The sequence below is a fragment of the Euleptes europaea genome, chromosome 11 (genome assembly GCF_029931775.1).
Source record: "Euleptes europaea isolate rEulEur1 chromosome 11, rEulEur1.hap1, whole genome shotgun sequence".
NCBI classification, from domain to species: Eukaryota; Metazoa; Chordata; class Lepidosauria; order Squamata; family Sphaerodactylidae; genus Euleptes; species Euleptes europaea.
In genome coordinates this window covers 21,788,677-21,809,411 of record NC_079322.1, presented here as the reverse complement: position 1 = coordinate 21,809,411, position 20,735 = coordinate 21,788,677, and the positions used below count along the sequence as shown (strand labels likewise).

Here is a 20,735-nt window from a genome sequence, read left to right as displayed (position 1 = left end):
GATTACACACACGCTGGCGGCGAGGTCACGCCGCCTCCTAAGAAGTTTCGGCCCAATTTTCAGGAATGGGCTTTTAGAATCAAACTCAATATTGACAACTAGCGGACTCAACAAAACGTGAGTTAGATTGTATCCTATGAAGCGGTTTCAGTTATACATGACATTGAGTTGCCATTTGACACTGCGCTTATTTATTTCCAAATTATCCCGACGGGAAGGATGAAAGCTGTAGGCTGGCAAACGGAAAGATGATGAAGCCACCGGTGAAGACAGCCTGCCAAATCTGTCCTTTGCTTGTGGCACTAGCATTCTGTTACTTCTGTTCTGCCAATGCATAAATAGGAAGGCAGCTGCTCTGCATAGCTTGGGGCAGGAGGATGAAAATGTCCTTTGGAACTTCCATTTGGCTGGGGACCTTGGGGAAACCTCAACTCAAGCTTTGAACTAGGAACAAATTCTCCGAAGCAGCACTCTCTTTCAGCTGTGAAGTACGCAGGGAAAAACCACAACTGGAACAAGCTTGTTCATTCATGTCAACGGAGGAAGCCATTTTTATATGCTCAAGCTTGGTGCAGCCTTTCATATCTTGGAGCTATAATGTTACAATAGTTTTCCCCCACAGTATATATTACATACTAAACCTACAATACAAACAATATATCATTCACAACACAACATTATACAACATAACCACTAACAATGCACTACCATTTATCATTAAAATACTTTGCCAGAGTGCATTTAAAACATTTCATTTCATTAATTTCATTGTGAATACATCTGCAATAAAAAAAATCTAATATACTATTCATTACTAACAGCCTTCATATAATAACCTTGCATTCATAGAATTTATGCTTCACCTCTATCTCATATCTTACCCCTCATAACTTGATATAGATAATAGTGATACAGAAGCTGTAGAACCTGGGGGAACACTTGGAACGCCCCACTTTTTTCAGGCCCACGCACCATGTTAGTAGGCACTGACGTAACTGCCCCCCATACACGTCTTTTACCTTTATTTCCCCTATCTAGCTACTGGTGCTATTGTAGGAATGAGCAAAGTGTTCAAAGCTCAATCTCACGCGATTCCTAATAATATACATTACAAGGAAGTGGTCTTTGGGTGGCTATCCATCTCGTTGGAAGTCAGAAATGAGCCAATTCCAGCCAAATTAAAGTGAATAGTGACTGGTGGCTGCTCTTAACCTGCCTATGATCTTCCCTTTGGGATTAACTCAATGCTCAATCCATCCCTTTTCTCGTTCACTGTAATATGTAATTACTGCACAGAGGTTTGAGATATGTCCAGACCATCATTCCTCCGATGTAGTTTTCTGCCTGAAGCAGGATTCTGGAAAGGTTGCATATAACATTTATATGTTTTTATGCTGGGCTGGGGTTTTCCCTCTAATGCTGGATTTTAATTAATATTTTTAATGTTTTGTTTTTATTTTGGAAGTTGCCTTGGGCAGGTCAAGAGACCTATAAAAGCAACTCAATGAGACCTAGAAAGCCCTATTCAGCTTGGCCCATTCCAGTAGACTTTTTAAAAGGCCACATCATAATATCAAAGATCAACGGAGAATATCCTCTTGATAATTCTGCAACAAAGGGGACCTGCCTAGTGATTGTCCTACAACCATGGAGTTTCTTTCCTTTCACACACTTGCTAAATGCTGAGAGTGGCTATTTTCTGGAAATGCTAGCCAGGCTTTTATTGGGAAAGTGGCCTACAGAAGGCGGTAATACTGGTTTTTTTGTGTGTATTTATGCCAAGACGTTATTTTGTTAGATGCTATTTTAAGCATCGTTACCTACTTCAAACCTTTGGGATTGACCGGCTTAGAAAATTAAAATACATTCAAAATGAAACATGTAAATTCTTTGAAGTGGAATGAACTAAATGCACTGTTTAGTCAAGAGCAAAGTTTATAACTAAAAAGATACTGGTTTGAATTGAAACTTATACCTTGTTTTGTTTGGCTCCTTTCTCCTTCATATGAGGGCAGTCCTTCCCTGTCAAAACTGCTTTTATGTCTGCTACAGGCACTGTGCCGAGAGAGAGAGAGAGAGAGAGAGAGAGAGAGAGAGAGAGAGAGAGAGTGTCAGAGAATCTGAGATGCATCAAAACTCATGGCATCAAACAAACACCAAAACAAAACTGATGCAGTAGAAAAGACATCCCTTGTACCACTTCCAAACTATGATGTGAAATGGGTTCAGGTGAAAGGATGCCATAGGTCTGTTTCCACGACAGAATATTAGAATTTTGGGGCTCATGAAAGTCTTCAGCTCTTCCATTGTCTTTGAGTGTATACCAGGGGTGTCAAACTCATTTGTTACAAGAGCCAGATATGACATAAATGTCACTTGGTCGGGCTGGGCCATGCCTCGCCAGCCCAGATCAGGACTGGGTGTGTCTGCCTGGGCCAGATAAGAGCTCTCAAAGGGCCGAATCTGGCCCATGGGCCGTATATTGGACACCCCTGGTCTACGCCATCCTTCATGCGTGTTTGTTTCAATTGAGTTAAAAATATTCTTCCCACTGCTTTGGTAATTAGAAAAAATCCCATCATTCCATTTTACCTGAGTGACCCCTTTGAACAATTAGTTACCATTTTGCTAACATGGCATTCCAGGGAGCAGAACCACATAGCCATGTCTTCTCAACTACTTTGAGAACGCTCGGCCATTATTGTGTGTGAGAGATACAACAGGCCCAGCTCTGATCCACACATGTGAGCAATCCCAGCCGATGGAGGAAAGCATGCAATTTAGCTGGGTGAACTTACACATACATGTGTGGATAAAAATGCATTTTCCTTTCTGAACTTTTTCTAGACCGTGATTTTAAAAAATCAATTTTTCTTTAGAGACAGATGCATCGCTGCTTTCTGTCTGTCTAGGAGGGAGTCAGGCAGAATGTGTTATGGGGCTAACCATTCCCCTTAGAACCTTTCCAGGTGATTTATAAGCCTCCGAATCATACCACTTGTCCAGGGCCAAAGTGTTACATCCTCACCCTAAGTAACAGAAAGGAGACAGCTCTGCTACGCAATAGACCAGTGTTGCCCAACCATTTGGGTCAGGACCCAAAAGTGGGTTGAGAAGCCTCCAAAAGTGGGTTGCAAGTGCCTCCCTAATGGCCGCCTCTACCCTTTCCATGGCTCTCTTTTGTATTTTGGAAACCAAGATATGGCCCTGGAAATAGTATCTTCCATGTCATACATTAGTTGGTATTTCTTCTTCACTGCATATGTATTAAGCAAAACGTGTCCTGATGGTTACTAGAGTGAGCTTCTTAGAATCTTAGGGGGGATTAGAGGGAGCAACGGAGAAGGAGAGGGTGGTCAAAGGCTGGAACGTAACCTCCATATGCCAAGGCGGTGTATGTGGGAATGCCAGTTGCTTGGGGTTCATAGTGGTGGCAGCTGCACCCTTTCCGCGATGTTGTTGGTTTCTCAAAAACATCTTGTTAGCCACTGTAGAAAATGGTATGCTGAACTCGATGGGTGCCAAGGTCATTGTTTGCCTAGGGTGCCAAAAAACCTTGGCCCAGCCATGGATGGGTCACCACACCAAGTAATTTTGGACTCGTGGGTAACCATACGGAAAAGGTTGAGAACTGCTGGAATAGACCAATCAGTATATAGTCAGAAGAGTGTGTTTGTGTGTGTGTGTGTGTGTGCATGAGAGAGACAGATAATGTAAGCAGCCTTCAAAATTAAATCAAAAGCCACAAAATAAAGTAAAAATCCCACAAAATAGTAAGGTACTGCTTGGGGAAAGAACAACTGCATTGCTTACATTTTCTGCTTAAAAATGCTCTGTGAGTGTTCTCACACTTGAGGCTGGCAGTTCTCAGCCACTGAAATAATAAAATGAATGACTTTTACTGGCAAGTGTTATATTGCTTGTCATTAATGCTTCCTCAGACTTTGGGATGTGACACATATGTAACCCACTTTCCACACTCACTGTTGCTGGGCAAAGAAAATGGTATTTTCCAAGGTGCTGCAACAATAGAAGCTTGCCACTTGAATGCTGGGGGAAATGTGGGATTTTCTTCAAAAGAACTGGTGTCTTAAGAAAAGATTGTTTGCAGCTAAATGGCAATGTGTGCATTTATTGCATGTATCTCTTGTCTGGAAAGGCTCCAGTTTTATGACTTACTCACAGGCAGCTGGCCAGAGAGATAGCGACCCCAGACCATAAAAAATTAGATAAGGGTTCAAGTCAACTGCATAAACAAATAGGTAATGCACTTAAACATCATGTCTAATCATTTAGGAAACATTATTGGAACAATGTTGTTCACCTTTCAACACTACCATGGACCAATTCACCATACCCCTAAGCATCTGTCCAGGTATTCTTTCCTTAATCTACAATGCAATTTGTTCCCAAGCCAAAGTATCATGCTTAAGGATTTCATGGCGGGCCCAGAGGACAGGTGCTCATCCCGCTTTGGGACATTCTGTTGGAGCCCTCCCTCACATGACCAGTTTCCTACTAGCCAACCACAATCCAGGCTGTAAAAAGCAACGTGCAAAGCGGTTGTGTGAACCAAACCTGAGAGAAACCTAGCCCTGATTGAAGGGGAGGCCAATCTTAGGACAAATATCACAATAAACAAGTCGAGATCTATGTACTCCTCAATATCATAAAGGAAGATAGCGACCAAAAGTTTAATCAATCCATGAATAATATTTCTCTCTCTTTCGGAAACAGGGTACGAACATAACACTCTATTGTTCCTTCCATGTAGGGTTGCCGACCTGCACATGGGGCCTAGAGATCTCTCGGTATAACAGCTGATCTTCAGGTGACAGAGATCAGCTCCCCTGGAGAATGGCTATTTTTGAGGGTGAGCTCTATGGCATCATACCAAGCTAAGCGCCATTGCCTCCCCAAGTTCCACCCTCCCCAAGTTCCACCCCTAAATCTCCAGGAATTTCCCAGCCCGGAGCAGGCAACCGTACTTCTACCTCACCTCTCTCTGTGTGTTTTTTTTTTTTTTTTGGACAAGGCTGCACAGCCATACATATTTTATTAGTCAATTCCCCTGTCAAGGAAACAAGCTGTCATACCTTTCAAACTACGCTTGGATGGACGAGTGTTAAAGGTTAAGTGCCATTATTAATGGATTTTCTTATGATAGTAATCCTCAAAATGCAGAGGTCATTCTTGGAATCTTCAACTCAAGATTTTCCTGCAAAGATCTCCTGACTTCTTCTTATTTTCTGTTCTGCAAACTTCTTGCCCAAGTTCTTCTCTTCCTCTGTTCTAGAAGGACGTCTGCATCCAGCCCCAAACAGAGAGGCTCCTGATGAAAGGTGCTTTCCCAGTCCAGGACAGCGAGAAACAGTGAAACCTCTTGTGCTGTGGTTTGGAGTGTGTGTAAAGTGCCTTCAAGTCGCAGCCGACTTATGGTGACTAACAGAGGTGGTTTGCCAGTGCCTTCCTCTGCACAGCAACCCTAGTATTCCTTGGTGGTCTCCCATCCAAATACTAACCAGGGCTGACCCTGCTTAGCTTCCGAGATTTGACGAGATCGGGCTAGCCTGGGCCATCAGTGAAAACACTGATGCGTCTAATCCACCAGGCAGCCCTGCGTAGAGCATAGGGTTGCCAACCACCAGGTAGTAGCTGGAGATCTCCTGCTATTATGCTATTATGACTTTTCTCCAGCCGATAAGAGATCATTTAACAGTTTACCTGGAGAAAATGGCCACTTTAGCCATTGGACTCTATGGCATTGACGTCCCTCCCCTTCCCCAAACCCCACCGTCCTCAGGCTCCGCCCCCAAAACCTCCCACCAGTGGTAGAGAGGGACCTTGGCAACCCTATTAGAGCAGAAGTCTGTACTCACACATTTAATGAAGACCTATTCTAGTTAAAGGCCCTGATCTGGATGGCCCAGGCTAGCCTGATCTCGTCAGATCTCAGAAGCTAAGCAGGGCCAGCCCTGGTTAGTATTTGGATGGGAGACCACCAAGGAATACCAGGGTTGCTGTGCAGAGGAAGGCACTGGCAAACCACCTCTGTTAGTCTCTTGCCATGAAAACCCCAAAAAGGGGTCGCCATAAGACGGCTGCGACTTGACGGCCCTTTACACACACACACTCATTCTTGTTAAAGGAGAAATTCCCTGCTGACCGAAAGCCAGCTCTTACATTGCCCGTCTAGAAAACTAATTACCTTGCCACAAAGCCTTTCTTTTTACACAGTGCACCATGCAGAACTCAGCCTCCTAAAATAAGGCCCCTCCCACTACCTTCCTTTTATTTCGGAGGCCTTCTTCTCTATTCCACCTTGAAAATATCCGTTAATTTGGCTGCATGTGATCAGATGCACAGCACAGGGAATCTCTTGCAAATTGGAAGGGAGTCTGTTCCTTTCCCCCCTTTTTTCTTTCAGGCACATCCAGGAGCCTCAAAATGTCTGCCAGTGATATATGAGGGTGGGCAGGCTGGCTGGCTGGGGTCGTCTTTTTTGCAAAACTACTTAATGTCCCATTTTTTGGAACGTGATATTATTTCAGAAGTGGGTGACACTCAGTAGGATCTGTTTTCCCCTCAGCATTACAACGGGAGGGGGGGGGCTCCCTTGGAACTGAAATAGAGCTCTTGAGAACTTGTTCAGACTAGGGTTGCCAAACTCCAGGTGGTGGCTGGAGATCTCCTGGAATTACACTTTGTCTCCAGACAACAGAAATCAGTTCCCCTGGGAAAAAATGGCTGCTTTGGAAGATGGACTCTATGGCATTACACCCTACTGAGGCCGCCCTCCCCAAAACCCACCCTCTCCCAAACCAGAGGTGGCAACCCTACTTCAGACAGAACATAATATTCTGACATGTGCATGAAATGTCTGCAATATCTAGGGTTGCCAGGTCCCTCTTCACCACCGGCAGGAGGTTTTTGGGGTGGAGCCTGAGGAGGGCAGGGTTTGGGGAAGGGGAGGGACTTCAATGCCATAGAGTCCAATGGCTAAAGCTGCCATTTTCTCCAGGTGAACTGTTAAATGAAAGAATCAAAGATACTGAGCGTCAAACAAATCTCTTGAGATCCTCTGCATTTATAGCGCCTCAATATTCCAGATATATTCTAGCACCAGATGCATATTTGTACCCCCTGGAAAGGAACACACATAGGAGGGCCTGTACACTGGTCGGATGTGCAGACCTACCATCTGCAATATTAGAAAGGAGATTTAAGAAGATCCCCAGAGTGGAGAGACTTTGCCCATGTAACACAGGGGAGCTGGAAAACATTGAGCATGTATTTTTTACATGTCCCCTCTACAAGTCAGCCCGCTTTAATATTATTGGCCCTTTGATTAGGGAAATGGGCTCTGGTGATGAGGGTGAATGGACCAAAAGGCTTCTGCTGGGAGACAACACACCAATCACCACCCAGGTTGCAAAATATTGTGCAGTAGCAATGAAGCTACATCACCTTACTGTACATCCTTAATCTGTGGAAATGTAAAATTGGGTGATTCCTAATTTTGTTGGCCTTGGTTGTAAACATCTACTCTGTATGGTCAGTATGTATGTATGTATGTATGTATGTATGTATGTATGTATGTATGTATGTATGTATGTATTTCCAGGGGAGCTGATCTCTATCGGCTGGAGATCAGTTGTAATAGCAGGAGGTCTCCAGCTAGTACCTGGAGGTTGGCAACCCTAGCAATAACTGGACCAGGGGCCTCAATCTTTTTACAGTATCAACTCAAAATTTGCACAGCATGCTCACGCAGTTAACAAAGCCTGAATTGGAGAGGCAAACCCAGTTACAAAGACTTATTTCCAGTGGAGGAATTTACTGCTTCCTGGTTATCTTACATTTTGCCCCTATATTTTGCAGCATTACTCTAAGCCTGAGAAAAAGTGAACACCTCCTCTCAGAGCCACGGCCTTGAGTACTGTGATATTAAACCCTGTCCTAGATTCCGATGTAGGATTGCAGTAAATATATATATATATATTCTGGAACAGCCTGGAGGCCAATCTGGGATGCAATGAAAATAAGTGAGTGTGACTATAAACTGGTGCTGTCAAGACGTTCTGCTTTGCTCCTTAACCCTGTAATTCTCAGCCAACTGCCGCGCAGAAGAACCTTGGCATCATTCTCTGAGGACAAACACATTTCAGCCTTATTGCCTCTGGCTGGTTGATCGGGTTCTTCGAATTAGTAGAGGGGCCCCAGCTTAAAATGGTGCACTGCATTTTCGCTGTAAGATTGCAGAGCGCTCAGATCCTATAATATTTATCGTATGACATAGCTGAAGAACTGCTGCTTGCAGAAGAGGTAAGCTAAGTGCTTTGCTACTAGATGGTATTTCTCGTTCATATACTGCTTTTTGGGGGGGGGGAAGGTTTCATTTATCAGCAGCCCTGATGACTATCCTGTGACATAATTCCCACATCGCAGGTGGGGGGGATGCTCCAAGTCCAAGACACCGATTTGCCTAGGGCCACTTTATGAGCATGTGGCAAAGGGGAATCTGAACCAGAGGTTCATCTGTTTTGCTGTTACTAAGGTTGCCAACTGCCCACTTATGGCGGGAAATCTACCACCCATTGCTCCTTTTGCCCGTTGACTCTCAGCTGTCGGTGGATGGAAGCAGGCGGGAAAGGGAGGTGGGGAGCCATCAACGTCATCTATGCAATGACGTCACGAGCCCAACTGGGGTGCCGGAGAAAAAAAGCAGCCCCAGTTGGAGCCGCCCTGACAAACCGGGCGTGACATCATAATATAGATGACGCAGATCTCCGCCCCCAACCCCGCCTCCCTAAACCTCCCACTGGTTGCCAGGAGGGACCTGGCAACCCTAGCTATTACACCAGATCTCAAAGCTGAATGGCTACTGTGAATAACAACTCTTGAATATAAACCGTCACCAATGAGGTGAGGTGGGTGAGCTTCAGAAGTGGAGAGTAACAGATTTCACTGCTGGATATCTGTACATATAATCTGGAAAGCAAAAGAATCAGAAATATGATTTCTCTTGCATTTCCTCTTTCAGTGCTTCTTCCAGTTGCCAGATGCTAATCTGCTCTGACAGAACTTCTTGACGGACGTCAGCAACTGGTCTCTCCTGAGGAAGGTCATTCGAGGACATGTGAGAGCCTCCCTCACGGAGCACATAAGGCAGTTCTACTTGAAAAGGCGATTTGCAATAGTCTTTCTGAGGTGGGACTCTGCAGGTTTGTGATTATGTGACCCTGCTCCTGTATCTTAATTAGTCTGTTTGATCTGTAAGTCATCTTAAGTTTTGTTGTTGCTATTTTTAAGAAAGATGGATATAACTTTTCTAATTATAATAAAATCAGTGCGGTCGAGTTTATTTGTATTGTGCTGCACTTCCAAGAATGAAGCCAGAATATGTAACTGGCAGGGACTTCACAAGGTCTGGCTAGTTGAAGCCACCAGCAGCTGGGAAAGGGGGTGACATTGGAAGAAGAACATCTGAGATACTCTTCCTTCCAATAATCTCTACCAACTGACCATCCCAGCTTCTGCTAGGTCCCAACAGAGCAAGGTTGCCAGGTCCCTCTTCGCCACTAGCGGGAGGTTTTAGGGGCTGAGCCTGAGGAGGGCGGTGTTTGGGGAGGGGAGGGACTTCAATGCCATAGAGTCCAATTGCCACAGCCATTTTCTCCAGGTGAACTGATCTCTATCAGCTGGAGATCAGTTGTAATAGCAGGAGATCTCAGCAACCAGCTTTAACTTAAAAAATTAAGCGATTTTAATCATGCCATTCGGGGAACCTATCAGCTGAAGAGTGGGGTATAAATACATCAAATATATATAGAGGTAATGATCCCTGGACACAATGGATTGAGAAAAAAAGAACCTTAAAAAGAGTCCCTCAAAAGCCAGCAGGCAGAAGAGGTTTACTTGCCCTAACATTTGACAACTTCCACAAAAATCCAACTGAAAAAAGGGTTTTGTTTAAGGGGAGACAGAGAAAGCTTCCAGAGGTCCTTTCCTTTGTTACTTCTTTCTTCAGCACTTCAGCCTTAGGTGAAGAGAAAGTCTACTCGCCTTCCTTTCACCATCATCCTTATGCTTTCTCTCCTCCTCACCATTTTGAGTCCCCACTTTCTCAACTTGGTGGTAGAAAACTGAACACAAAAATCAGCAATAAGACAGTCGCTGTATCTCAACTACTTACGCTTGTCCTGCAATGAATCATGGGGAACTTCTCCCTGGGGACTCTCTTCTAAGTCTCCATAATGCAAAACTTTGTGGTTGGGCGACAGTCGGCAATACCAAAATTTGTCTGACAAAACGAACAGAAATATGCAAAATGGATATTAACGTCTCTCCACACTAAGAAAACACAAGAAATAAAACCACTGCTAAGTTGTGTGAAAGAAGGATTTCACAACAGATATGTGGAGGTAAAAAATGGCTCCCCTGGTTTTGCATTCCTTTCCTTTCCTTTCCTTTCCTTTCCTTTCCTTTCCTTTCCTTTCCTTTCCTTTTATCCCTTAGAAGCTCCTTGATCAATTGATCTTGAGCAGCATTCCAGCCCTTTCTTAAAATGACACATGGATTTACATCTCTTACCACCTCCATCTTCTCTCGCTATAATTCTTCTTAAAAGTGTTTGTCAAAAGCAGCTGGTGGTAATAATATTTTTGGCAGGCTCAACCTGCTGTAGTCAGTAGTATACAAGGTCAGGGCCACCCAATTCCCCTTTGGAGATGAAGAAAGCCAGAACCAATTGTTTTCCTCAGAGCACCTCTATTTAATAAAAAAGCCCTACCTATAATGAGGTTCTGTCAAAAATGCAATTTTGTTACACCTGAACTATAGCTCTCTTTCTCTTCTGCCCAGCTAAAGCAACACCGACAGAAACCGTGGTTCAATCTGCTGCGGCTGCTACTCCCCGCAGTTATCTTTGGTGGGAAAACGACAGGGCACTTTGTTTTTTGCACACTTCCCCTGGTTGGACAACCACGATGAAACAAATACAATCTCTAGTTACATTGCCATTTATCTGCTAAGAATTTACATCATTACATTTACCTCAGAAAACGCTTGAATTGGTTCTGTGCTTCCTTTGGCATGAGGTAACCACCAGCGGAAATTTCTTATGAAGCGTTGTACAGCCCTTGGCAAATAGATATTTGACGTTGGTGGTTACCAGAAGCAGAGCAAAATGCCTAACCCCAAGAGAGGAACTGTGCCCAAAATAGAAGCATTTTAAGAAGACGGAACAGCAGATCTCCGATTCGGGGTCAGCTGGAAATGCTCAGACGATCTTAGCAGATCATTTAATTGAAGCCAGGCAGAGAGTTCATCATCAATCTCTGTACACTAGAGAGGACTCTGAAGCAGAACTGATATTTAATACAGAGCTTAATACTTGCCCTAAATCCTTCAGAAAAACCACACGCAATCTGAATGAAAATGGTTGCTCCCTTCCCATCATGTTTTATCATTCTAGTAGCAGACCTGGTGGTCCTACGCCCATCAGGGAGAAAGAGAAACAGCCCTCCCCTTGCACAAGTGTTTCTGCATTTCTTTTAATGCATAAATTTTTAAATCCATTTTATAAGCTAGCAATTGTTGACATATTAGGGGAGTCCTTTCTCACTGGGTATACAGAAAAACATTACTCTATGAATTAAAAGGAGAGATAGATCCCCTCACCTGCGGCCCAATGAGCATGTAAGCATGCTCACTGCCCTCTGGGGGGATGTCACAAAACGTTGAGAGCATGGGAGTGCCAGTTAATGTAGGGTGGAGAGGGAAAGGCAAATGCAGGGTGGTGAGAAAGGAAAGGATATTGTATGTTTTGACACGGCTGCCATTTTCCTCCCGGGGGGGGGGCACAACTTCTCAGGCGGAGAAGGCAGTCTTGTTGTTGGGAGAGCTCCCACCCCCAGTGGGCAGATGGAAGACCTGTCAAGAGACCTTCTCAGCGATGGGGCTGCTACTTGGCTTAGCCAACAAAGGGGGCAAGCAGGGCTGGGAGGGTGGGAAGGCAGTGATCTGCAGCTCTTCAGATCTGGGAGACCTGCTGTTGCTGCTGGCTTCTTCTCCAGCCACCTCCTTACCCTCCTCTTGCTGGACATGAGGCGAGGCGGGAGCAGAATGGGCACTGCTGCCTCAGCTACAGCCTCCGCTTGCCTCAATGCTTCTTTTGTTCTTTTGGCTGTCTCCCCCCCTGCCGAAAGCATCAGCAGCCCCACACCCCTCTCCCAACTGGGCTGGTGGGGCCTGGTGTTGGAGCAGTGGTGGTGGTAGAGACTGTTGGTGCTTGGGCAGGGCTAGAATGGTGAAGGGAAAGAAGGATGGCGGGTAGGAGTCAACTTCTCTTTGACCTCTAGAAGAGTACACAGAAAAGAGAAGGGTCCTGTTGCCTTCTGGGCACTCCGCACGATCTGGTGCCCCAGGGGATTGACATAGGTTTGCCTAATGGTTGAGCCGGCCCTGATTGAAGAAAAAGTGCTTCCATCAATCCTAATTAATTGCATACCTTTCTCCCTGGGCCGTTTAATCTGCAAAGGGGACAGAGGCCCTAACAGCTTACTGAATACATGGACAAGGAGAGTTTTTACTATTCAAAAGGAGGACACCTAACTGATCCAGCACTGAAACTGTTTAAAAGTAAGGTTATCCCTCATCTCCTAGATAAAGCTCAAGTGTGGGGTTGGAATGAGGATATTCTATCTTGTCGAAGGCTTTCACGGTCAGAGTTCATTGGTTCTTGTAGGTTATCCGGGCTGTGTAACCGTGGTCTTGGTATTTTCTTTCCTGACGTTTCGCCAGCAACTGTGGCAGGCATCTTCAGAGTAGTAACACTGAAGGACAGTGTCTCTCAGACAACATTCAACAATAGCCATGCAGATTAGCTTTGGATTACACACATTAACAGATCACTTCAGGGTACAATGGTTCCATATTAACATACCATACCCTCATTAGCACATTATCTTGATACTTACAGGACAATGATTAGCACATTACTTTTGCAGGACAATACTCAGCTCAAACCCAACCCCTTTCTGACTATATATTACTCTTCCTACACCCTTGACACTGAGAGACACTGTTACTACTCTGAAGATGCCTGCCACAGTTGCTGGCGAAACGTCAGGAAAGAAAATTCCAAGACCACGGTTACACAGCCCGGATAACCTACAAGAACCAACATTCTATCTTGTCTGGAAGTAATTAAACATCAATTCTTAGGGCGCATTTTAGCTCTCCCTAAGGGTCTCCAGCTGCTCTGATGAGAACAGAAACAGGTCTCCCTTCTCTCAGGGCCCAGGCACGCTTAGCGTCTTTTAAACACTGGAAGAGAACGAATGTCTTTAGATTTAATTTGCTTAGTTATCAATCCTTTAACTTTTTGTTATCTAAAGACCCGAAGCGCCTTGGGTTTCTTAGCAGCATTCTTTCACGAAACTCCATCCCTGATGATCTTCTAGGAATGTCAGCTGATAACCACTAGCTTAGAGACTAGGTATTTAAAACTGATGCACTGATTGATCGATCATTAATTTTAAAATCAAAAGTAGTACCATGGTACAAATTAATTACAAATAACCACTTTAGAACTCCCTATTTTGCCAGCATCACAAATTATAATCTGAGAGCGTCCTTTACATCATTATGCTTTCAAACTATGCTAACGGCTTCATTGGAGGGGGCGTTATTCTCGAACACCAAGGGATCAATGTGTCTGTATTTGTTGATCCTCAACCCTGCAGGACTTACCTCACTACATTCTATTTTGCCCATTGTATGCTGGCCCCAGGGCTAAATTTTTGGCAGGAATATCATCCGGATGCGAAGAAAATTACATTTCTGTTATCTGATATTGGCGCATATGCATCATATAGAGTCTCTTTGCTTGCTCTCGCAGCAAAGAAAATAAGGTTTAATGTGGTATCGGAAGGAGCAGCTTTTAAAATAAAATGTTTTAGCATATTCCATTATCTATTTTAACATTTTATTTGCTAATCCACTCTATTTATTATTCATTTGTTTTAGTAAATTGTGATGGCCAACGGTTATATACAATAAATTGTTCACTCACTCTTGACTCCTGGACAAGTAGAGATGTTAGGATTGGGTGATTTATGGCATGGAGCAAGCATTCTCTAAACCCAACGCATCCCCCAACTCTACCACATATGGGTCGTTTATGCATGGGTACTTTCACTCACGTTCGCCTCCGGTCTGTCTTGGTTGTTCCTAGGAGTTATGCATGAGTTTTCCATCCATTTAGAAATGACCTCACTGCCAGCTCTCACAAATCCCAGGACTTCCTATTACTCTGTTAACCTGATTCTTCCCTCTCCCCTGAGCTCAGCTAGTTTGAAATCCCCGTGCATAAGCCAAAGCGTGGGAAGCAGAAGCTTGGTTTCTCTCACAGCCAATTACAAAGCAAGGTGTAAAGAGGTGGGGATTCAAATGCTTCCTGCTTCCTCGGAGCTCTTTCTGAGCAGAAGAAAGGATTTTTAAACCAAGGCTTGGATCTCTCCCCCACCCCTTTCAGATAGCTCAATTTTTTTGTTTTTTGTTCTTAAAATGCTTTTGTATGTAGTAATTGGGTTTGGGGGGGGGAATTTTCTCTCACAGTAAACTGTACAAAGTAAGCCAATTACAAAGCAGCAGTTAAAGGGTCTAGGACTTGTTTCTAGCATGGAGTCTGCTGGTGCATAGAAGGTGTGAGTCCAGCGAGCAATGAACCTCAGGTAAAACTCCCATGCATAAATGACCAGAGAGGCAAAACACATTCCTCCTTCATTGCCTAACTTAGAGTCAGGCCTGGCTGATCAACTACTGCACCGTGGGTAGTAGTGAAAACAGCCAACGCCAAACTAACAACTTCTTATAGGACGATTCACAGGCGTTTTAAAAAGAAATCGATGTGACACAGAATCACAGAAATAAAATAACTGTACACCCCAATCAAAGATTTTAGGTCTATACCTTGCCGCCGTCGACTGTTAAGTTTCCTAAAGCAGGTCCCCTCAACCAGGCGATTCAGACGCTGCTGCTTAATGAGCTCTAGAATTTCAGGCTGAATCTTCTCCTTGAGCTCCCTGGGGGGAAAATGTAAGCAAACAGATATAGACATGGTCACATCTAACTTGATTGTCTGTGGAGTCAGAAAATCTCATGCTGTACACAGCTTCTATGCAGGCAGGTTTTGCTGTAGTCACTCAGTTTATTGGAGCGTGCCGACATAAGAGCTCGGCAGCATACCTCCACTTTGGTCCAGTCGCTTATCCTGTCAGGGCTGTAGGTGTTCCCATTATTTGAATAGCAATAAGAGAGGGTTGCTTTTTATCAAGCTGAATGAAGCAATATACTGGCAAATCAGATATAATGTTGTATTTGAGCAGACATTTTTATTCCTCACAGTCAAATGCCAAAAAAACCCCCTCAATCCATTCATCCTCACAGTATTGAACATTCGAACACTTAAAGTTGCCTTATAGAAGAAGAAGAGTTGGTTTTTATACCCAGTTTTCTCTACCAAAAGGAGTTTCAAACTGCATTACAATCACCTTCCCTTCTTCTCCCCACAACAGGCACCTTGTGAGGTAGGTGGAGCTGAGAGAGCTGAAAGAGAACTGTGACTAGCCCAAGGTCACCTAGCAGGCTTCATGTGTAGGAGTGGGGAAACCAACCCGGTTCACCAGATTAGAATCCACCACTCATGTGGAGGAGTGGGGAATCAAACCCAGTTCTCCAGATTAGAGTCCACAGCCCTTGACCACTACATCACACTGGCTCTCAATACTGAGTCACACCCTTGTCCGTCATGGTCAGTATAATCTACTCTGACAGGCAGCAGCTCTCCAGGGTCTCAGGCAAATTGTCTTTCACATCACCAGCTACCTGGCCCTATAACTGGAAATGCTAGGAATTGAACCTGGGACCTTCTGAATGCAGAGCAGGTGCTCTACCACTGAGCCACAGCTCAGGGTATAGCCTTAGTTTACTCCATACACTATCATCAACTCAAGCTACTTGTCACTCTTGAGGCAAGGGCTTTTTTAGCATGCATCCCTAGTATATGGTCTGTTTAACCATTTACTGCTATGATCATTTAAAGTGCAGAATTGGTGAGGGGTACTCCTGAACAACCATCATATTGTGGTCTATAACCTCGGGAGGGGGAGGAATTACTCTTCTCCGTCCTTCTTAAATGTCTCGTTTTCCAATTAAAAAACAACGACAACAGTGATATCAATTTTAAATATTGATTAAATAAATTAAATATTGATGAATCCAAAAATCACAGTGGCAACAACGATACCAACAAACTGTTGACTCCTATAATAATAAACACAGAAGTGGGCCAGAAACCTTTGATATTAGTTTCAGATCAAACCTATGTTATGAATAAACTGCAAAAGGAAAACCTTGAAAATGTGCATCCAGAATTCATATCATACATCCTCAAAAACTACATCATCCTCACCCCAGGAACTTCAAAAATTGGACTGGTATGAATCCCTCAGGCAGAAAATGCATTTAAAGTTGATTTTACACGCCATCACTGGGATCCACTGGGTGGGCTCAACCATCAGTTTTCAGCTACTAAATTTCAAAATAAATTTGGCTGCAAGACAAAAACCATTGCTTTGTAATAGGCAAAATCTATTAGCTTCACAGTTTGCATGCAAAGAGACGTCTGCTTAACCCCTTATAACCAGGCTGGATCTGCCATGGACAAATACTATGTCACTCCAGTTAATATAGGGCTTTTTAAATAGGTTGGAAAGCCACCTCCACAGTCCAATGGCACAAATCAGTGTGAAAGGAACAGGGGATATTTGTTAGCATATATGCAAACAAGAACCCATTTAGGCGTTAAGGCATCAGGGGACAGCACAGAAGTACATTCTGTTTTCGGAGAGTCCCTCTGGCTTCTGCTCTGGGCTTCATTTTGTCTGGTTCAATGAGGGTGACATTTGGTTTTCCACAAGGAACTGGGCAGGAGAGAAAAATTCAGGGAGGAAGAAAAGGACATGCTCACAAAGGATGAAAATGTCAAATCATTGTTTGCTGCAAATGAACTAGTTCGAGCCCTACAGGGAGCAGCAAGAACCGACTTTAGGTGAACACAAAAGAAGCAATTCTTTATTCCTGAAGAAGAGAATGAACACATTCCAAGGAGATGCGACCACCCTGCTTTTTTTGAACGTTGCCCCTGCATCTTTCTATTCCTTGGTTTTTTTTTCCTGAAGAGCTCACAAATGGTTGGTTAGACCTACATTGGTTAGACCTTCAAGAAGGAGGAAAGGAAGAAAAGAAGACATTTAGGGGACACCTACAAAATTGGACGAGATTGGAAGTCTTCCTGGTTCATCCTCTCAGACTGACGGATTTTCAGAATTTCTGCGTAGCTTAGATTTTGAAGTTTACTTTTGAACTGGTCCAGGGAACTAGGCTTTGTGGTCAGTGCTCTCATTATTTGCTCTTTCACCACTTGCATTACCTGTGGAGGAAAAGAAACAAAAACGACATCAGTTCTGGAGGAGCAGACCTCTCCTTGGGCACTTGAAGCACAACCTCGTTCCAGAAACAGATCACAACCCAGTAGTGTTAACATGTTCTGACACCAATTTGGCTTTATAAATGAAGCCAGTCTCATTTCGTCTGTCTCATACTGAGAGCTACCAGTAAAGATGTTCCTTTCTGTGCAATAAATACACAGTTCTCCCTCTTTTGTTGAAGAAGACTCAGGTGTCGTCCCTTCTGGTTCTAACTTCTGCTACAGAGATTTATTGTATTATCCCAGTTATCCAGTTGCAATGCTATTTCCCCCCTAGATTGCACAATCATTACTAGCACGATTGTCATATGGACTGTGGTTGAGCTACTGCCGGTTGAAATATGATGAAGGTCACACCTCCCCTGTCTCCAGCCCAGCAGGCACCAGTTTTCTTTCAACAATGAATCCAGTTAAGGAGATTCTCCAGATGTTTCCTTGCAACTGTAGCTGGATTTGAGGCAAAAACAAGCCCATTTCACTTCCCATGGTTCTGCCAGCAGAAGCGAAATGGACCAAGTTCCCTTCATACATCTAGTCCTTTTTAAAATGAGTTATCTCCTGAAGCTCAAGACTATGCATTCTCCTGGATTGAACAGAGATCTGGGATTCCTGTCTCATTACCAATGCTGAGTTCTCCATGCCTGCTGCATATCACACCTAATTCAATCATGCCTACTAATGTCAGTTATTTGTTTTTAACATTTACATGCTATTGCCATTATATGTCTAATTTACTCTTCTCTACTTAAGGATAGATGGACTCACATTCTAGCTGTATCTGAAGAAGTGAGCTGTGGCTCATGAAAACTCATACCCTGCAAGAAATTTTGTTAGTATTTAAGGTGCTACTGGACTCTTGCTCTTTTCTACTCCTAAACAATCCTTGCCCATCTAAATCCCAGGAGGACCTAGCATCTTGGAGGGGTTTCCACTCCTTTGCTCATCTCTGTTCATTCTAGTTCAAGAGCTGCTGCCAGTCAAAAGGATCACAGACTCTGGGCTCAGGAAACCACTGTAACCCACGTTCTACAACTGAGAATTAGATTGTCCTGGCTGCTCCAGAGATTCACCCGCTGTGCTGTCCAGGTGGCAAAGCAGAACCTCAGAATGCAAAGCCACCAATGAACAGTTCCTTCAGATGCCTCCATAAATTGGCAACATCATTCCCTCAAACATCCCCTATTCCTGCTCAATAGGAGGGAAGTAGTAGTGCTACTGGAATGACCAGAAGTAGGCAACGTGGGGAGGTACAAACAGTAGAAATGTAGAGTGCTTGTGTAAAAGGTAAAGGAAGTCCCCTGCACAAGCACCCAGTCATTACTGACCCATGGGGTGACATCACATCACAGAGTTTACTAGGCAGGCTGTGTTTACCGGGTGGTTTGCCATTGCCTTCCCCAGTCATCTACACTTTACCCCCAGCAAGCTGGGTACTCACTTTACCAACCTTGGAAGGATGGAAGGCTGAAGGTAGCCTTCAGCCGGCTACCTGAAACTAACTTCCGTCAGGACTGAACTCAGGTCGTGAACAGAGTTTTGACTGCAGTACTGCAGCTTACCACTCTGCGCCACGGGGCTCATTATAAAGTGATTGTGTGGGCTCATTTTATTACGATAGATGTACATGCTTCACTTGTAACACTCAGACCCCACGACTTCTTGGCCTCAAGTGAAGCTGACACTCAAAAGGTGACTGTTACATTGGCCATATCGTGAACATTGTTCTCTTCTGTTCCGGGCTCTTTTGCTTTCTTTCCCTAGTATGGAAGTTGAGGGCAAGGACCGAAGTGGGTTCAGTACAGAAGATGAAAACCAAAACATACTCCACCCTGGGACCCCGAGACAGAGAGAGCATGCACAAAGCTCTGAATTGCCAAACACAGCATTAAACTATTGTAGAGAGATTGGATTTCATTATTCCCCTGCCTTCACCTGACTGGCAAACATCTTCATTTTACATGTTGAAGTTAATTCTTTCCTAAGAAATCTTTTCTTTTTTGGCCCAGAGCTCAAAATAAACATACATTCAAACATCTATCTGTTAACTGTTGTATATTTATAAGGGAATAGATCTCTAAAACAAGAGCAGAATCAAAAGAAGATCTGAAGCAGAACCATAAACATTTCAAACGAGAGAACTGGAATGAGATACAGCAAAGCAAGAGCTGTAAATCTGCATATTAATTATTTAACCAGGAGAAAACTCCAGAGATGTAGTTAATTAACATGGGGGAAGGGAAGGAAATGTGGGATCTGGGCTCCGTGCCACAACAACGGTATATCACATTCTGTTGCACTGCTCTGGGTACTGATGAAATTATATACTTAGAAGGAGATATCTGCCCATAACTCCTAGCCATTCTATTAGTTAAGGAAGTGTTTAAAATAAATCCCTCACAGATTTATCATGCAAAAAGGGAGAAAAAAAATAAAGCAGTACTAAAACTTAAAACCAACAGGTAGAGGAAGCTGATAACAGGCAAGATGGATGAGCACAGTTGAACACCACAACTCATTTTAGTTGGGGCTGCTTAGGAAGAAGCACCCGGTGAATCCGACCCATGTGTGAAAAGGCCATTCTCGCCAGACAACAGCTGCAAACTACACTAAGGCGATTAAGGGTCAAACTACAAAATATGGGTTTTTTTTTGTTGAGTTGGGTCTGGGTTTCACTGGACCTGATGCACTTTCCCCATAGCCACACAGCAGCTGTAAGGAATGCCATTTTAAAACCTGCAGGGGAACCAACTCAACTCGGAACTGTGGCATGGGGGAGAGGAGGGTTTCTACCTTCTTCCTGCACTTCCAGATGAAACAGCCCCAGTGAGGAAATATTTGTCTAACTTGAAAGTTTTCCCTTGGAGTATTCTGTCCACATGTAGCTCCACAGTTGTGCAATTAACTCCTCACTAGGACTATTTTGGCTTAGTAAAATGGTACGGGGGGGGGGGACGACACAGGAGCCTCTCCTCCCCATCGCAGTTCTGAACAGAATTGGTCTCCCATTGATTTTTAAAATGATGTTCCCTGCAACTGCCGTGTAGCTGTGTGGAAAGTAAGCCAGGTCTGGAGAGTGTCATTTTTAAAGCTGTACTTGACTCACAAAAAATGTATTGTGTAGTTTGGCCCTGGGGGAGGGAAGACGGCATCAGATCTTGGAAGATAAAGCAGGGTCAGTACT

At 44.0% G+C, this 20,735-nt stretch overlaps 1 protein-coding gene across 1 annotated transcript in view; it reads right to left on the bottom strand.

Annotated features, from left to right (window-relative positions):
* Window positions 1-20,735, bottom strand: part of ELMO1 (engulfment and cell motility 1) — a 344,558-nt gene that overhangs the window by 5,661 nt on the left and 318,162 nt on the right. Inside the window, exons 16-19 of the mRNA XM_056857534.1 lie at window positions 17,334-17,497; window positions 14,977-15,089; window positions 10,196-10,303; window positions 1,976-2,055 (exon numbers count right to left, since the gene is read on the bottom strand). Of these exons, the coding sequence (XP_056713512.1) occupies window positions 1,976-2,055; window positions 10,196-10,303; window positions 14,977-15,089; window positions 17,334-17,497 (465 nt within the window). The remainder of the gene's footprint in view (window positions 1-1,975; window positions 2,056-10,195; window positions 10,304-14,976; window positions 15,090-17,333; window positions 17,498-20,735) is intronic.